Source organism: Melitaea cinxia, chromosome 21 (genome assembly GCF_905220565.1).
Source record: "Melitaea cinxia chromosome 21, ilMelCinx1.1, whole genome shotgun sequence".
NCBI lineage: Eukaryota > Metazoa > Arthropoda > Insecta > Lepidoptera > Nymphalidae > Melitaea > Melitaea cinxia.
In genome coordinates, this window is record NC_059414.1 from 8,506,708 (window position 1) to 8,524,660 (window position 17,953).

The window sequence follows — 17,953 nt, forward strand, 5'->3', positions numbered from 1 at the left end:
AGTCTCATCCAAATAACATCTTAAACGCTCTTCTCCTTCTTCTTCTTCTTCGAGGAGTAATTCTTTTTAAAGATGATGTTTTTTTACATAAATAAAAAAATATATACATATAACATTTATTTATTACGCTTTTACAACATAATTAATTTAAAAAAAACATTATTTTGTTTTTAAAAAGAACGCTAACGTAGTAATAGAATAGACTGGCAAGTTAATATATGGCGCATCCATGGCTGAGATTACCAATTTTCAATCCCAATTTTTTTATACACTATACACAATACTTTTAAAACAATTTAATATTTTGAATGTAGATGTTGTCACAAACGATTCAGTGGAATACAATGAGCAAAATATTTTTACAATTATTGTTTTTTTTTACCCTTCATTCATAACGAAACTTTCTAATTACAATTGTAAATTAAATCAATATTGCTTTATTTATTTATTTACACAAGGTACTGTGTGATTTTAAGTATTAACTAGTTATTTATTTTTATACAGAGTGGACACAAGTCAAAGGCAATAAATTAAACCGCATATTGTTACATTCAATTTCTAAGTTCTATACAAATAATCAGTTAAATAGAAGCACTATTTAGGCACCATTATATATTCACGTGAAGAAAATAGTAACTCATTGATGTCGCTCAGCTTAGCCACACCCACGCGATGTAATTTGTTATATATTAATTAGTCAAGCTAATTAAATCACAGTAAATTCTGTCTGTCTGAAGAACTTACATCAACTAGCCAATATGAACGTGGCGCTCTAGTTCTACGATTTTATTAATAAGGGCGTGACTAAGCTAAGTCCTTAACGCGAAGAGACTATAGTTTGCCACTGAACTTAAGCCACTCCTTCTATTTAACTGATTTCTTGTTGGCAGCTCAGAAATAATATATCGTATAATATGTGGTTTAATTTAATGCATCTTGTTTTTATCCTATAAGTGATATTCGAATTCATGATTTCGTTGGCCTCGACACGAAGTCTTCTGGTTTACTCGTGAAGAGTACTGTAAGCACCCACAAATGTAAGCCGATCTGTGAAATTATAAAATCTTTGTACTACACAGACATTTTATTTATTATTTATTCAAGGAGTTTAGTTCAAAAGGACTACGCCAATCTATATATCCTCCATGAACAATGAAACAATGATGAAACAAATGCTTTTGATAACAAGAAAATAACTAATGAAATGAAAGGAAATTTGTTCCAAAATCATAAATTCAAATGAATTATATTTATTTGTAATATACTAGGCATCCTGTGTGTTTACTGGCTTTGATATATTCCTTTTACCCCCGACGCAAAAACGAGGTGTTAAATTTGACCCCAATATCTATCTGTATGTCTGTGTGGCATTGTAGCTCTTGAACAGATGGACCTGGATGAATGGATGGATGGAAAGTGAGTTTACCTTACATTACTATAGTATTTAACCATGTTTAGTAAAAATTGATTCGGTATTTTGAAGAGTATCAGCTCTTTTCCAAAATGATGTCGGTAATTTAAATTTTAATGTAATAATAATAATCGTTGAGTGTGAAGCATTTATTTATTTATTTATAATAATAATCTGTAATACGTTAGGTTGGTTGATCGCCTTGAATCACCTATATTTTAAAAAAGTAAAAAAAAAATCTTACCATATATATCATAATAAGCAGTCTAAATATCGGAAATCTTTTGATCATGACACCGATACGTAACGATAAAGCGGATAGAGGTGAGCCGCTGTAATTACTTCTTGAACGCACGCGGTCGCCATCTTGTACTGTAACCACGCTGTGAGAGTACTTCGAACGGAGAGACGCTAATTCTGATCGATGTTTTGACTGTAAATATATGAAAATAAATTAAGTTTTTTTTTTAACGTATAATTCCATTTAATTTGCCTAAAAATAGCCTATTACATAAAGAAGACATTGAGACAAAGTTTGAACATTCTCATGCTGTGTAGTTACGGCAGTAAAGAATATAGCCACCCACTGGTGTCCCGTGGGTGTCGTAAGAGGCGACTAAGGGATAACACAGTTACACCTTGGAACTTATAAAGCCGACCGGTGGCGGGATAACTATCCAACTGCTGGCTTTTAAATACACAGGCCGAAAACGGGCAGCGGCGTCTTCGGTGCGACAAAGCCAGCCCTGCGGTCACCAACCTGCCTGCCCAAACTAGCGGCAAGCGAAGCAGCCACCCAAAGCTGGAAGGAGTTCTGTACGGCACAAGACCGTGAAAGCGTATGGGACGGTATTTACAGAGTCATCAGGAAAACATCTCGCAGAAACGAAGACACGTTGCTAAGGAGCGAGGTCGGCGAAACACTTTCACCGGATCAATCGGCTGAACTCCTAGCAAACACATTCTACCCGATGGACTCTGTGACAACCGAAACTGCCTATCACAAACAGGTCAGAGAGGCCGTAGAATACAGAACTCCTGCGGAGCTACAAGACCTTTCGGATGATGATCCACCTTTTACAGCTGCCGAGCTGGAACAAGTTCTCTTGAACCAAAATCCAAAGAAAGCTCCAGGTCCGGATGGACTAACATCTGACATATGCAGGGTGGCAATAAACTGCGATGTGGGGTTGTTTTTAGCATTGGCAAATAAATGTCTATCGCTGTCTCACTTCCCCAAGCAGTGGAAAGTCGCCCACGTATGCATTCTCCGCAAACCAGCCAAGGAAGACTACACCCACCCGAAGTCCTACAGACCTATCGGACTCCTGTCGATACTCGGAAAGACAGTCGAGAAAATGTTAATAGGTAGACTTCAGTGGAGACTATTCCCTACGCTGCACCGCAGCCAGTATGGATTCATGCCACAAAAGGGAACGGAGGACGCCCTCTACGACTTAGTCGGGCATATCAGGAGGGAAATTAAATTAAAAAAGATAGTACTTCTGGTATCGCTCGATATAGAGGGCGCCTTCGACAACGCATGGTGGCCAGCTCTCAAGAAACAGCTAGTAGAAAAACATTGCCCGAGGAACCTATACGCCTTGGTCGACTCATATCTGAAGGACCGAAGAGTCATAGTAAACTATGCCAGAGCATCCTGTGAGAGGGAAACCACGAAGGGATGTGTCCAGGGATCCATAGGTGGACCGACCTTCTGGAACCTTATCCTGGATTCGCTTCTGAGAGAGGTACAAAGCATGGGAGTGTACTGCCAAGCCTTTGCGGACGATGTGGTCCTCGTTTTCTCGAGCCAGAAAACCAGCAACCTGCAAGCTTCGGCTGAAACCACCTTAGCGGCCGTACAGGACTGGGGCAAACGTAATAAATTGAACTTCGCACCGCATAAAACCAATGCGATGGTAATGACCAAGAAGCTAAAATACGATACCCCCATAGTCCACATGTCCGGCACTCAGTTGAGGCTTGTAGAAGAAATAAAACTGCTGGGGCTCATTTTGGACTCAAAGCTCACATTCAATGCGCATGTGGCCGCCGTATGCAAGAAAGCGGCTAACATTTATAAACATTTAGCGCGCGCGGCGAAGGTGTCTTGGGGTCTAAACGGAGAAATAGTCCGAACCATATACGTGGCGGTGATAGAGCCCATCGTCCTGTATGCGGCAAGCGCGTGGTCCTTTGGAAGTTGTCTGTAAGGAAGCAACTAGACTCACTGCAAAGAGGCTTCGCACAGAAAATATGCAAAGCGCGGTGTCTCTGACATCGGCACTCGTCCTCTCAGGCCTGCTCCCACTCGACCTTCGGATCCGAGAAGCGGCCATGCTGTTTAAAATTAAGAAAGGCCACTGCGAGGACCTTCTGCCACCGGGCAGAGAGCTGGAGCGCAAGGTGGGTCCGATGCAAAACCCCCATCCATCTCTACTCATGCCAACTGAGTATGAGCGCTTGGAGAGTCTGAACCCTGAAGACCTCGAAAAACACCACATCGTCGGCTCATACATCTACACCGACGGTAGCAAAATAGAGGGCAAAGTAGGAGAAGCCCTAACGTGGTGGGATCAAGGCAAGGAAGTAAGATACTCCACGTTCCGGCTTGAACCGCATAACACCGTTTTCCAATCGGAGATGTACGCACTCTTCCGAGCCGTGGACATGGCGAGGAAATCGAAAAAAAGCCCTATTAACATCTTGAGCGACTCTAGATCGTCACTTGATCTACTAAGGAGTCCTTCGGTAACCCACCCTCTGGCCATTGAGATGAAGAGTCGCATCAGGCAAATCCGAGAAGACAATAGAACGGTGCGGTTCTTTTGGTTGAAGGCCCACGTAGGTACACCGGGAAATGAAAGAGCGGACGAACTGGCTAAAAAGGCGGCCCTAACGAAAAAGACGGCACCCGACTACGATAAAGTTCCAGTGTCGTATGTCAGAAGGCGGATACGTGAAGAGACTGTCGAGTTGTGGCAAGAAAGATACAATTCTTCGGTAACTGGCTCGGTCACGAAAATCTTTCTACCAGACGTAAAGACCGCTTACAAGCTGGTAAGAAAATCGGCACTAACACCGGTCGACACACAAGTACTGACCGGTCATGGAGGATTTGCGGCGTATCTACACAGATTCCACCTTAGGGACAGCCCTTCGTGTATCTGCGACTCAAACTGTCAGGAGACAGTTCTGCACATTCTGCTGGAATGTCCGAGGTTCGGCAGAGAAAGGCTGGCTCTGGAACTCAAACTCCAGACAAAACTAGACCAGACCTCGCTCCGCACCATCTTGGAAAATGAACCGGGCAGAACGTCTTTCCTGACATTTGCGAGAAAAGCCGCTTCCTCGGCTGCAAAAAGAAATAGCACGACCGCTCTACCACAGGCTGCATTCATACCACATAGTGCCAGTACCGTCACAACAACTACCAACACAAACACAATTACACAGACACCGACACACGTTCAGGTCCGTGTCCCATATACCGTTTACCAGCCTGGGGCAACTGCTTCTCAGCCCCTGAATACCCAAACGCTGCGTGGCCAAATAACACAGACCACACCGTCTTCTCTGCAGAGTTTGTTCCAGAAGAGAGCCAATAAAAACGTACCTCCGCAACCTACTCACAGCAAAACACCAGTGGCCTTGTTCAAAGAATGGAAAGGAAGCGGTGAAGTGGGAATAAAGACCAGATGCGTGGCTCTGTTTATGGACAGCGAAGCGGAGAGAGTCGGAATGAGTTTTTGTCGCTCCGAAGGTCGCGATCGTCTGGTGGTCTCGCCGGGGCTTGCCCTGCTGATGACAGGTAGCACGCTAAACACAAGCATAAAGCGCTCTAAGATCGAGGCGCTTGCGCAAAAACTGAAGGACGACTTAATTTACCGTCTGGTGCGGTTGAAAAATAAAACAATCGTGCTTTTCGAGGAAGGAGAAAGGTCTGCCTTTGCGCAGTCAAGTTTGTGGCTACAGCGGCTGGACGAGGCCTCCGGTGGGGCCCCCGGAAGGATCAGTGTGGACTCAATGAGAGTCGGGTATGACAAAGGCAACGTATCAGACAGGTACGGGTGTCTAAAGGCCTCACTGAACAACGAGGTCATTATATACGAAGACAGGGGGGAGGATCTAGGCTACCTAAAACCCAAGATCAGGACATCTAAACCCCCCGCATCGCCGGCTCTTGAAGAGCCCACACCCAGCGGATCGGAGCGCCTACAGAAACAGGTCGAGGCCCAAAAGGCTGAGTTAAGCAATCGGACAAAAGCCACACCGAAACCGAGCCTGATGTCGATGGCGAAGTTTATCCAATCGACGATCTCCCCAAAACGAGGCAAAAAACCGCCCCACTTGTCCCCCAATCAGGTCGATACAAGAGAGCGGCAAATTAAGGCGTTGGAAAGGTTCACCGAGGACGAAAGTTCGAAGCACCCGGAGGCGCCACCAACTGTTCGAACAAGGGCCGATATGGGGCAAGTAACACCACCAAAACTTCGACCAGCGTCCACACCATCTGAACACGCGCAAAATGCCCTTACCGAGTTCCTGGCCATAACAAAGGCAAACCGAGAGGTGAACCTGGCCACATGCAATAAGATCATGCAGACCTACCAGTACAACAACCTAAAGTTACTGGAGGTGGAACTCGAAGAAGCCGAAGCAGCCATTTACAACAACGACACTCGACAGATACTCAAAGGAAATATGTCGGGGAGGTATATGGCTGCATATAACATCACAGCAGGCTTCGTGAGCGCGGTCGAGTCTGAGGGGCAGGAACAAGAGCCTCAGATCTTCAATACACCACCAGGGGACCCGGTGGTGGTAGTGGCCAGATGCACGAGAGTAATGCTGGATGATCGGATACTCCGGATGGCTCAAACCATCACGGGGGACCGTGACGCCGATGATTCTTCCGTGGTCTGGGGGCTACCTTCACTGGAATGGATAAATGGGGTTCCAGGATGTGGCAAGACAACTCGCATAGTCGGGGAATTCGATGAGGACGAGGAAGTCGTCATTACGACCACAGTCGAGGCTGCCAAAGAACTTAAGGAGAAGCTGGCACACCGCTATGGCGTTAAAGCCAAATCTAAGGTGCGCACTATGGCCTCCGTACTGGTCAATGGTTTTCGAGGGGGCGCAAAAATCAGCCGTCTTACGGTAGATGAAGCCCTCATGAACCACTTCGGGGCCATAGTGATGGCAGCCCGACTATCAGGGGCCAAGAAGGTGGTCCTCATCGGAGATATTAACCAGCTGCCGTACATCGACAGGGAAAACCTGTTCAAGATGCGGTACAGCAGACCAACCCTGATAACAGGCATATCGTGGGAGCTGTCTTGTACGCACCGAAACCCCAAGGATGTCGCCTTCGCCATCAGCGAGGTCTACAAAGATATTTATAGCTCAAGCCCAATAATCCGTTCCCTGCGCGTGGAAAGCTTCACGGGCGCGCAAATCTCTGCAAGACAGAACTGGACCCTATACCTGGTCTTCACGCAGGAAGAGAAGAAGTTGCTGGTGGACCGGGGATACGGGAAAGGGGAGGGGTCGCGTGTCTTGACTATCCACGAGGCGCAGGGCCAGACGAGTGAGAGTGTCATCGTCATCCAGACGAGGAGTGGGAGGCTGCGAATACATGACAGCGTTTCGCACGCGATAGTCGCGGTGACTAGACACACCAAGGCCTGTGTCTACTACACCGACTACAGGGATGACGCGATCTGTCGTTTCGTCGGGAGGGCGGCGGAGGCTACGGAAAAAGACATCCTCGAGCATAGTCTCAAGATGGCGATTCATAATAGAGACACCGCCGTCGTTGAGAGTATTCTCGAGATGTCAAAATAAAATTGGAATAGGTTGCTTGGCTTGGGAGTACTCCTCGTTGGTAGTAATATAGATAATATTAAAAATATATATATATTTAAGAAAACTATTATCACGCATGTAAATAATGTTTAGCTAGATATAAGTATAGTATTATAAGGAAATAATAATAATAACAAAAAAAAAAAAAAAAAAAAAAAAAAAATTGTACCATAGATTAGATTAAGAACCGGTCGGTGGACTCACGTCTCTTTTGGAGACATTAAAAACAAACATAGTGACTTGAACAGCGATGTTATTGACTAACGCCTACCTTGAAATAGAGAAAAAATAAAAATAAAAATTTGCATGTATTAGAGTAAAAAAGGACATGGGTTCATAAGCCCGTGGATGTATGACTTGTTAAAAAAAAAAAAAAAAAAAAAAAAACCTGCCTGCTCAGCGTGGTGACTATGGGCAACACACGAGTTCGCGCAATTTGAGGCCTATGTCCAGCAGTGGGCTAGGCTATAGTGTGAGTGTGTTGAACGTTCTCATATGGACTCGAGTTTTTATGTGTGCGGAAGCTACGTTTAGTGACTCTCCATAAACGCAAATATGTACGGCTCTCGTATCGTTTTCGAAAATGATAGTATAGAAAATAACATTTCTGTTAAATATGTATTGTATAAGAACCGTGTAAAAAATAAAAAATACTATTATAAATACTTTTAGGAGAAACAAACTTATTTATTTTAAAAAAAAAAGACAGAAAACCGAACACTTAACTTCTATTTATTACTCATTTTTACAAATATAACAATTATCACAAAAATTAACCTTAACCACTAACTTAATCGAAAATAATGACCGAGAATTACAATTTTAATTAACCAGGCAAACAACCGTTACTTTGAATATAAAAATGATCAACGCACTCGTCATGAAACAACGACCTATCGTTCCGAAAGCCGAGAAGCAAAAGAGCCCTCTGAACGGGTAGGGACTGCTTTTATTGACGTTGTTGCATGACGTTACAAAACGCGGGTAGGGAACTATTTTTATTAACACTGTTGCACGACGTCACGAAACGTATTAAAATAATCGATATTATGCTAACACGGCCTCTCCTGACCGTGCGCCGTCCCCGGTGCACATTTTCACCACGAACGCCGTCGGTGGACGCTGATAAGGACTCGAGCTCGCCGTCTCCAGGGAGAACTCCTGGGGAAGCAGTAGCGGGAGCCGTCGAAGGCCCAAGCTGAGCATTGTCACATTCATCGTCTGTAGCAGACTCTGGCAGAAGTAAAATATCCTGGCTGAAGAACCTCCGTGAATGGTTTAATCTAAGTACTCGCTCTCTCTTCCGTGCTGCAGCTTCGAAGATTAAGATACCCATGATGGTCGCCAACCTTTGTAGAGAAGAGGCACCGTAAGAAGAAGAAGATCAACGGACAGAGGCAGTACTACGCGATATCCACTATGTGATCAACGGACAGAGGCAGTATTACGCGATATCCACTATGTGATCCAGGGACAGAGGCAGTATTACGCGATATCCACTATGTGATCCAGGGACAGAGGCAGTATTACGCGATATCCACTATGTAATAACGGACAGAGGCAGTATTAAACGATATCCACTATGTAATCAACGGACAGAGGCAGTATTACGCGATATCCATCATGTGATCCAGGGACAGAGGCAGTATTACGCGATATCCCTTGGGCAGAGGCTATATTACGCAATACCCATCACACAACATTTACTTTACCTTACGGGCAGAGGCAGTATTACGCGATATCCACGATGTGATCCAGGGACAGAGGCGGTATTACGCGATATCCCTTGGGCAGAGGCTGTATTACGCAATACCCATCACACAACATTTGCTTTACCTTACGGGCAGAGGCAGTATTACGAGATACCCACGATGTGATCCAGGGACAGAGGCAGTATTACGCGATATCCCTTGGGCAGAGGCTGTATTACGCAATACCCATCACACAACATTTACTTTACCTTACGGGCAGAGGCAGTATTACGCGATACCCGCGATGTGATCCAGGGACAGAGGCAGTATTACGCGATATTATCCCTTGGGCAGAGGCAGTATTACGCAATACCCATCACAGAAAGCAGACAGAGGCAGTATTAGGCCGGGTCCAGACATGATCATTTGACCGATCCTATCACCGTATCCGATCACCGTGCGTATTGTCAAGCCCCGTATCAAGTTGCGGACGCCTCCGATTTGCTCCGTATCCGTATCTTCACAATAGTCATGATCGCGTATCAAATTGCCCAGTTCAGTTTCTGCTCTCGATCAAACATGTCATTCATCCCAGGCCTCCTGCTTCAGATTCCTGTTGTAATAACTTTTGTGGCTGGGATCCCATAAAACTTGCTTTTCTTTATAGGCCTTAATAACATTTTCATTGTTCCAATTCATTGTTTTTTCTTCACGGCAAGGACTGAAAATGACGCGCACGTGCAACCGACCGAGCGTCGCGAGTGATGCGTCCAGACTGACCCACGTCCGTATCTGTATCACCTTTGATGATCGGACAAAAACCGACACGACATGGGACGGGCCGTATCATAACGGCGTATCGAGATCCCGTATCATGATACGTATATCATTACCCGTCCACATATGCGATCATGATACGCGTCGACGATACGGATACGGTGATCGGATCGGGCAAATGATACATGTCTGGACCCGGCTTTACGCTTGTCTCAAATAACAAAACGGTCATTTTGTCACATCGTGCCAGCAAAGTGCAGGTGCCATCGCACGTGTACAGCTCCGCACTACACCGCACCCATATACGGAGCCACCACACGCATGACTACGCCGACAAGCGTGACCACTCGTGAAGGCATCTCACATACCACACTATTCATGTACATTGCTGTAAACAGGGATATTCCGGTATGGGTTATTTACCTTTATAAAACGGTACTTATCGAATCAAAATAACGGTAAGAGAATCATTCGGTAACCGAATCATATCGGTAATACAGTATCGAAATAAACCGGTAGTAGGCATAACGTTCGCGTCGTAAGTTTAAGCGGGCAATTCCCGTTCTTGTAGCTGCGCTGCGCTAGCTCGGATTGCGGTCCGAACGTACACCATATCTCTATCTCATTCGCTCCCGTGTGTTGCGTGATTTTACTTAAAACTTATTTGTGATAGACGACAGGCCCCGGGCGTGGCGCGAGCAAGTTTTCATCTCTTTTTCGCGTTAATGTTTATATTGCATATAACGAATAATTCAAAACAAAAAACTTAATTACTTTCATAGTTAAAGAAGCCAGTCTTATGAAAAACCAAGCATTATCAATAAAAGCAAGGAACATTACAGATTCTTCATTTTAAACGATGGCTCACAGATTTTGTCACCCTTTGTTACTTCTCCGAATCATTTAAAACCGAAATACATAACGTTATATTTCGGTATTACAGTTTAATCGGTAACCGTTTTATTACGGTTTTGGAACCGAAATAAAACGGTAACCTTTTCAATCGGTATCCGATTCATACGGTAATCGTTTCAAACGGTTACCTTTATGAATCGGTTTGGCGAACCCTGGCTGTAAAATACGGTAATTGGTTAGCTTGCTAATTCATGAAAAATATAGCAGTGTAAATATAGTACTGTGTGGCTACGGTACTAAGGAACATAGCCACCCCCTCTCTTTCCGCGCTTGTCGTAAGAGGCGACCAAGGGACAACACAGTTCCGCCACCACCATGAAACCCAAAAAGCCGACCGGTGGCGGGACAACCATCCAACCGCTGGCCCCGAAATACACAGGCCGAAGATGGGTAGCAGCGCTCCCGGCGTGACAAAGCCAGCCCCGCGGCCACGAACTCGCCTGTCCAGCGTGGCGACCACGGGCAAAACACACGAGTTCACGCCACGCTTGGCGCAAACCTGTGGAGACCCATGTCCAGCAGTGGACTGTATAGGCTGTAATGATAATGATAGCAGAGGCTTCACGCTTGCTTACCCGTACTGCTACCATGGCGGTGTATACAAACCGCTATCGAAGAATGCGGAGCATGTGTCTGGCATTCACTCACCGAGCCACTGAACCATGTGTTCAGAGGCTGCTCGTATCGTCTTACCATATGAGCCTGCCAGCAACTTCAACTCGTATCGGTTATGCGGGAGTGCGCTAAGCACACTGTAAGTGCTTGCTAGATTTTAATCACAAAGACAAGGTCCTCTACAGCAAAGATTCGCACTTTCTTAATAATTTGGCAATACAGATATAGCCTGTAAGACCTAGAAATCGGTTAACCTGTCTTGCGTTGGTAGGCTTCGGTGACTGAATAAGCGCCTCAATTTTACTAAAGCTCGGCCTCACCTGACCTTGGTAAATTAATCAACCAAGATATTCTACCTGTTTCTAAAAAGATACTCGACTTAAAGCTGCTCCACGTTCTATCCTGCATCACACAATCATTTAACCACGACCGCGCTTCATCCCGTAAACAACTACCCACACGACCTAAACTCGCGACAGAAATTAAACGACGAACGATCATTACTGATCCTCTCGTTTAATCAAATTTTGGCATCGCCCTTAAAACAATTAGTGACTCGCGATAAGCACTAAATCGTCCCAATTATTAATTCACTTCGTCCTATTTACTTCCACACTCCAAAATCGTGCACAGCCGGATCAAAATTAGAGACATAATAACTCTGCGGCTTGGTTTAAGCAATGAATTTCGTGATGAGTTGACTGTCGATTGTTCGATAGTAGACAGACGAGTCATAATCGCATCTATCGTATATCGTAATCGAACTACTACATCTGCGCGAACGAGATCTACCCAAAGTAACGAATACTCACTGCTACTGCGTGATAACCGTTCGCGATTCTCCGAACACAGCCTGCGTGGTCGCAGGGAACGTTCAGTAAGTTGACACGACGCCCACTTGCGACAATTGCACACACCTGAGATAACCTTTCATCGTCAGATTCACTTCGCGATCTATGACGACGGCGATTTACCCGTGACGGCCTATTGCGCGTTTGTTCGTTCCTTATAGATTTACCGCGGGACTGCCTATTTTCACGACTAGGAGTCCTGCCTGATCGACTATGTGAACACGAACCGCACGATCGTGAACGCGGCATGACGATTTCAAATTAACGGCTGTTTGCTTATGAAGTGGTGTCGTAAGGAGCAATCCCACTTCTGATTTTAGGAGAAACAAACTTATTTATTTAAAAAAAAAACAGAAAACCGAACACTTAACTTCTATTTATTACTCATTTTTACAAATATAACAATTATCACAAAAATTAACCTTAACCACTAACTTAATCGAAAATAATGACCGAGAATTACAATTTTAATTAACCAGGCAAACAACCGTTACTTTGAATATAAAAATGATCAACGCACTCGTCATGAAACAACGACCTATCGTTCCGAAAGCCGAGAAGCAAAAGAGCCCTCTGAACGGGTAGGGACTGCTTTTATTGACGTTGTTGCATGACGTTACAAAACGCGGGTAGGGAACTATTTTTATTAACACTGTTGCACGACGTCACGAAACGTATTAAAATAATCGATATTATGCTAACAATACATTTAAAAATACTATGAGAGTAGCGAAAACAAAAACAAAAATTACTAACTGAACAAAAATACTACTAACAATTTCGTTCAATTATTTACCCTATTGTTTCTGAATAGATAGTATTAACGACGCGTTGACGCAACGGTCATAGCACTGGTGGCTGTGCGCTGGCGGCTACGAGTTCGATTTCCGCACATGCCAAAGAGTTGTATTGACCATACAGATGTTTTCCGTGGTCTGGGCGTTTATGCTTATGTATTGTGTGAGTTGGTGCCGGACCTCGATACAGGATTAAATCCCATTGGGGCCGTAAGTATGAGGCGTTAATTTATTATATACCTTATATTTAATTACGCACCTCTAATTTATCCAACTGAATCCTCAGTATATTATTATCGGCCAGTAACGTGTCTATCTTTCCTTGTTTCTGTATCAACATTTGCGTCAGATATTCTATCTTTTCATTGTCAATGTCTCTGATGACGTCATAGTCTGCTACGTTCAACGCGCTCGTATCAGTCGTTCGTGCTGTGGACGCGGTTTCGTTGATTATAAGATTATTTAGTTCCTCCTCTTTGTTTTGTAAAGCTGTCCGTAGACTGGCTATTGTTTGGGCGGACTCCATCCGAAGAGATTGCAACTCCTGAAAATAATTAATTAATAATTTAAAATACAAATTAATAAAGAATTAAATGAATCTGTGGTAAACGGTTTAGTTACTACTTTAAGTATTATTATATTCACTGTGTATGATAAAGTGACTTTAATATTGTTGGTTTACCTCAACAAAGAGACGAAATAATAAATAAATAAAAACGGTAACCTTTACGTTAAATGTAATTTATTTTGTTTGTAAATGATAAAATCAAAAATCGTAAACCGATATTAATATGTATAGGTTACTATCAAAACAAACAAATATACTTTAGACCACACGACTGAAGTAAAACTTCTGCACAATAGGCCTGCACTGTGTCTTAGATATACGAAACGTAACTGGCTATGAGAGAAAGAGAGAAGGAAAATGTGTGCTCGCACCTCTCTCTTGCTCCGTTAGTATCGCCTGATCACACTTTTGGTAACGTTCTCGTCACGCATTCAACAGCTTACTTCCCAAGTCAAGTACACGTAAAGTAGTAGTGCGTAAAGAATTTTTACTTCGAAAATACATTACTTACAACCAAAACAGATAGGAAGTATTCGAAAATACATCCAACTTTATTAAACTCTATAATTAAATAATTTTTCCTTTAATATAATTCATATAAACATCAAGTCAAAAAAAGAAAAGTCAAACTACCTTTCCAAGAGTAAGACATTGTACTTCAGCCCTATTCCTAGAGCTACGCTCTTCTTTCAAGGTGTCCCTCAGGGCTGTCACGACGCGCTCGGCAGCAGCGTGACGTTGCTCCAATTGTGACATACATAGCTTTATTTCATTGCATTCGTTACGAACAAGTGTTATTGATTGTGATAATTCTTCTTTTTCTTGTCTGTAAATAAAAAAGAGCATAATATATAGCAGAGTAGTTTTCTTAGACAGCGGAAAACGATAAAGACCTCATCCTTAATATTGCAATAGTAACCTACTTTGATAATTATAATTTTATTGTCTATGGAAGCAAAATAATACATTATCAATCAATGTAATTTAGTTACGTCTTTTTTTTTATATTACTAGTTCGGCAAACAAGCGTACGGCTCACCTGGTGGTAAGCTATTACCGTAGCTTATAGACGTCTGCAACACCAGAAGCATCGCAAGCGCGTTGCCGACCCAATCCCCAATCCCCCCAGGAGCTCTGGTCACCTTACTCACCAACAGGAACACAATACTGCTTGAAAACAGTATTATTTAGCTGTGATCTTCTGTAAGGTCGAGGTACTACCCCAGTCGGGCTGCTCCATATTTTGAGCAGGAAATTCCTGCTGTGCCTTACCTCAGTTATGTGTTAAAAGAAAGGTGGGGATGCTCTATATATGTATGTCTACCGTCAATTATCGTGTACATATTTTTGAAGTCTCTCTCTAACGCCATCTTTTGGATTCGGTTGAAAAGCATCTTTAGTGAGTACCCTCTCTATTTCTGACTCCGTTTAAGATACAATTTAAGGTAAAGTTTTCATAAAGATTTTTTTTAATATACATTTTATGGTTTACAATAAATAACATTTCTATTTATAAGGACGTATACAATATTATAATTAAAATGACCGTCGTTAGTATAGGTGTCTGTGTCCGATACATAGAAAAAAATTATTAAGTCCAACAACTGAAACTGGATAATTCAACGTCTTATAAAGTGTTGCGAATTTGAGTACATGCAACTTTTTTGTTAAGTTGAGTTGATTAAAAACAAAGATTTGTTAATCTTAAAATTAAATCAAAATGGGTAAATTCCATTCTAGATAAAAAAAAAAATTACAGTTATTGGAATCTATAGATAAAACCGAAATAACATGTACCAGGTTATCAGATCATCAGATAACGAAAATCACATACAATAAGTTAATTGAAAGTAATGTAAGAAAGCTTTTGTAATAAATTCATTAGAGGATTTATAGTGGGAAAAACTGAAATCATGTTATTAGTATTTATTTTAAATCATGTTTTGTAGCAGATTATCAGAAAATATAAAAAATAAAACGTCAATTCGTAATCAAGATAACAAATATAATTACGTCTTATGTATCTATATCATACTGTGTAATTCTTCTATTTTTTTTTTTTTCGTTCGTTCATCTTTTTAATTATTTTGAGTTTTTTCATAAAACCTATTTATTTATTATGAGTATTTTTTAAGAAAAATTTTAATTGATGTTATTTGTGACAATTTATTCATTTACATATATTTCTTCTATGTGTGCGTTTGTCACTGAACTCTAAATGGCTACACTAAATGCTAAACCGTTTTGATTAAAATTTTGTACATATATTTTATGGGTTCTTGGATGGTTTTAAAACACATACGGATCCTGTATGTGGTGCTGCTATCAGTATGTCAGCAATCAAATTTATTCCTGCTGGGAGGATAATATCTGCCGGGTCCGCTAGTTTATTTATATATACAGACATAAATAATACATAAAAATTGTCTTATAGATCCAAATTCTATTTTCTTACATGATTACAATAAATACTCACTTTAATGTTTCTATTTGCTCCATTAACATTTTTGCATCTTCAGTGAGGTTTGCTCCTTCTCGTAGAGATTTAATTTCATTATCTTTGGCGAAGAGCATGTTTTTAACTCTTAATTTATAAGCTTCCCAATCTTTCTCTAAGCGATTGCACTCTGTCTTTGATTTTTCAATGCTACTTTGTTGTTCAAGTATAGTTGTTTGTGCGTGACGTAGTTCAGTTTCTAATTTATTTAGAGCTCTTTCCTTATGACTTATTTCTTCCGTTAGCACTTTTATTCTAAAATAAATATAAATTTAAAAAAATATATATACTGTGTGTTTAATATAAATGATAATTATCAGTTACAATTTACCTCTAAATAGTGCTAAGATTTTCTAAAAATGCCTTACTTAATTAAGCATGTAGCTAAATTATAAGTTAATTAATAACTTTCTTAAAATAAAAAAATTTTCAACACAAGATACAAAATACAATACCCAATTACTTTAGCAATGGTAACTTTTAAGAAACACTTACTTATCTTCAAATTCACTATTTTTATACTCCAACAAGTGGATATTTGTTTCAAAATCTTGATTCTGTTCTTTATATTTACTTTGAACATTTTTGAATTCATTTTCCTGTGATTTAATCTTCTCAATTTGTGCAACCAATGAATCTTTTTCATCTTGTAGTGTGTAATTTAATTTTTCACTATTTTCGAATTTATTTTGTGTGCTTTTGAGTTCTGATAACCAATATTTAAATACATTGACATAACAATAAAGTTAAAATAATTAACACAAAACTTATATATTACAAATAAAAACAATTGTGTCCATACCATCTTCTGTTATACGCAATCTGTCAAGCAGTTCGGAAATTTCTCTGTTCATAACATTAAGTTCATTTTTCAACATTGCATTCTCAACTTCCAAGTTTTGCATATTATATGCTAATTTTTCACTGTCTATTATTTCTAAGTCTGAAGGTAAACTGAATCCTGAAAAGATATCATAGAAATTAAAAGAAAAGATATCATAAAAATTAAAATAGATATAAACATTTGTTTTCAAAAGCCTAACTTAAGTGAGCTTACTTCTATGCCGAAGTCCAAAATGATCAATTCCTTTACTGTCATTAAAATCGCCAACTAATGTCTTAGGGCTGTTATTGAGATTATATTGGGCCGTTCTCCGTGTTGGAGACTTTTTTCTAATGTTTTCCTGGATGGTTCTAGTACTATCTTGATTTTGTTTAATCAAAGATCGCGGTTGATGGGGTTTTGTTGGTGAAGTTTTTACTGTTGGTGCATAATTTGACCTTGGTTCGGGAGTAAATATATTCTTTTTTGTATTCTTTGGACTGTTTTTTTTCTTCTGGCCCCATGAACTCTCGTGGTTATATATGATGTCATGTTTTCTTTCTTTCACACCATTACTTTGGCGCAGAACCACACCTGTCTGTTCATCGAGGTTGTTGAGCAGGCTTTCCGCCTTGCCAGCAAGATCCGCGAACCACGACATTTATAACAATATTATTTATGTTGTTTTAAGTGTTAGAAGTTAGACTTTTCCTTATAAACTGTTCCTCTATCATTTCACTTTCTTATATTAAAATGCACACATATACGCACACATCACGTTTAATTTAGTAAATATTTTTATATCAAAACCTTTGTTTTAGCGATCATGAGAAATTTAAGCCTGAAATTAGAAACTAACATGACACAAAACAATTTCAGCTTTGTAGACAAGTTGACAGTGACAATGACACGTAAACAAAGTAAGAACATCTGATTTCGTCCTACGTGACAACCGAGGTGACAACCGAAATCATCTGTGTCACAAATTAGCCATAGCCATACAATACAACGAAGAAATTGAATTAAAATTGAATTGAAATTAGAAGAGATATTTAATAAAAAATAAAAATGAACCGGTATAATATTTCGAACAAGACCACACATTTAATAAATAACGTTATTCAATTTTAATCT

The 17,953-nt window shown here is 41.0% G+C and overlaps 1 protein-coding gene and 1 long non-coding RNA gene across 2 annotated transcripts; both read right to left on the bottom strand.

Annotated features, from left to right (window-relative positions):
* Positions 1–104: 104 nt before the first annotated feature.
* Positions 105–1,815, bottom strand: LOC123663985. Its single transcript, XR_006744728.1, has 2 exons — positions 1,656–1,815; positions 105–1,047 (listed from the first exon to the last, which is right to left on the bottom strand). It is a non-coding gene; the product is annotated as an uncharacterized LOC123663985 (long non-coding RNA).
* Positions 1,816–9,558: 7,743 nt separating this feature from the next.
* LOC123664290 (golgin subfamily A member 5-like) lies at positions 9,559–17,742 on the bottom strand. Its single transcript, XM_045598881.1, has 8 exons — positions 17,054–17,742; positions 16,799–16,957; positions 16,492–16,702; positions 15,976–16,251; positions 14,133–14,325; positions 13,191–13,475; positions 9,870–10,078; positions 9,559–9,751 (listed from the first exon to the last, which is right to left on the bottom strand). Exons 1-8 carry the CDS (start codon positions 17,478–17,480, stop codon positions 9,559–9,561), a joined length of 1,953 nt encoding a protein of 650 aa, XP_045454837.1. The 5' UTR covers positions 17,481–17,742.
* Positions 17,743–17,953: the final 211 nt, after the last annotated feature.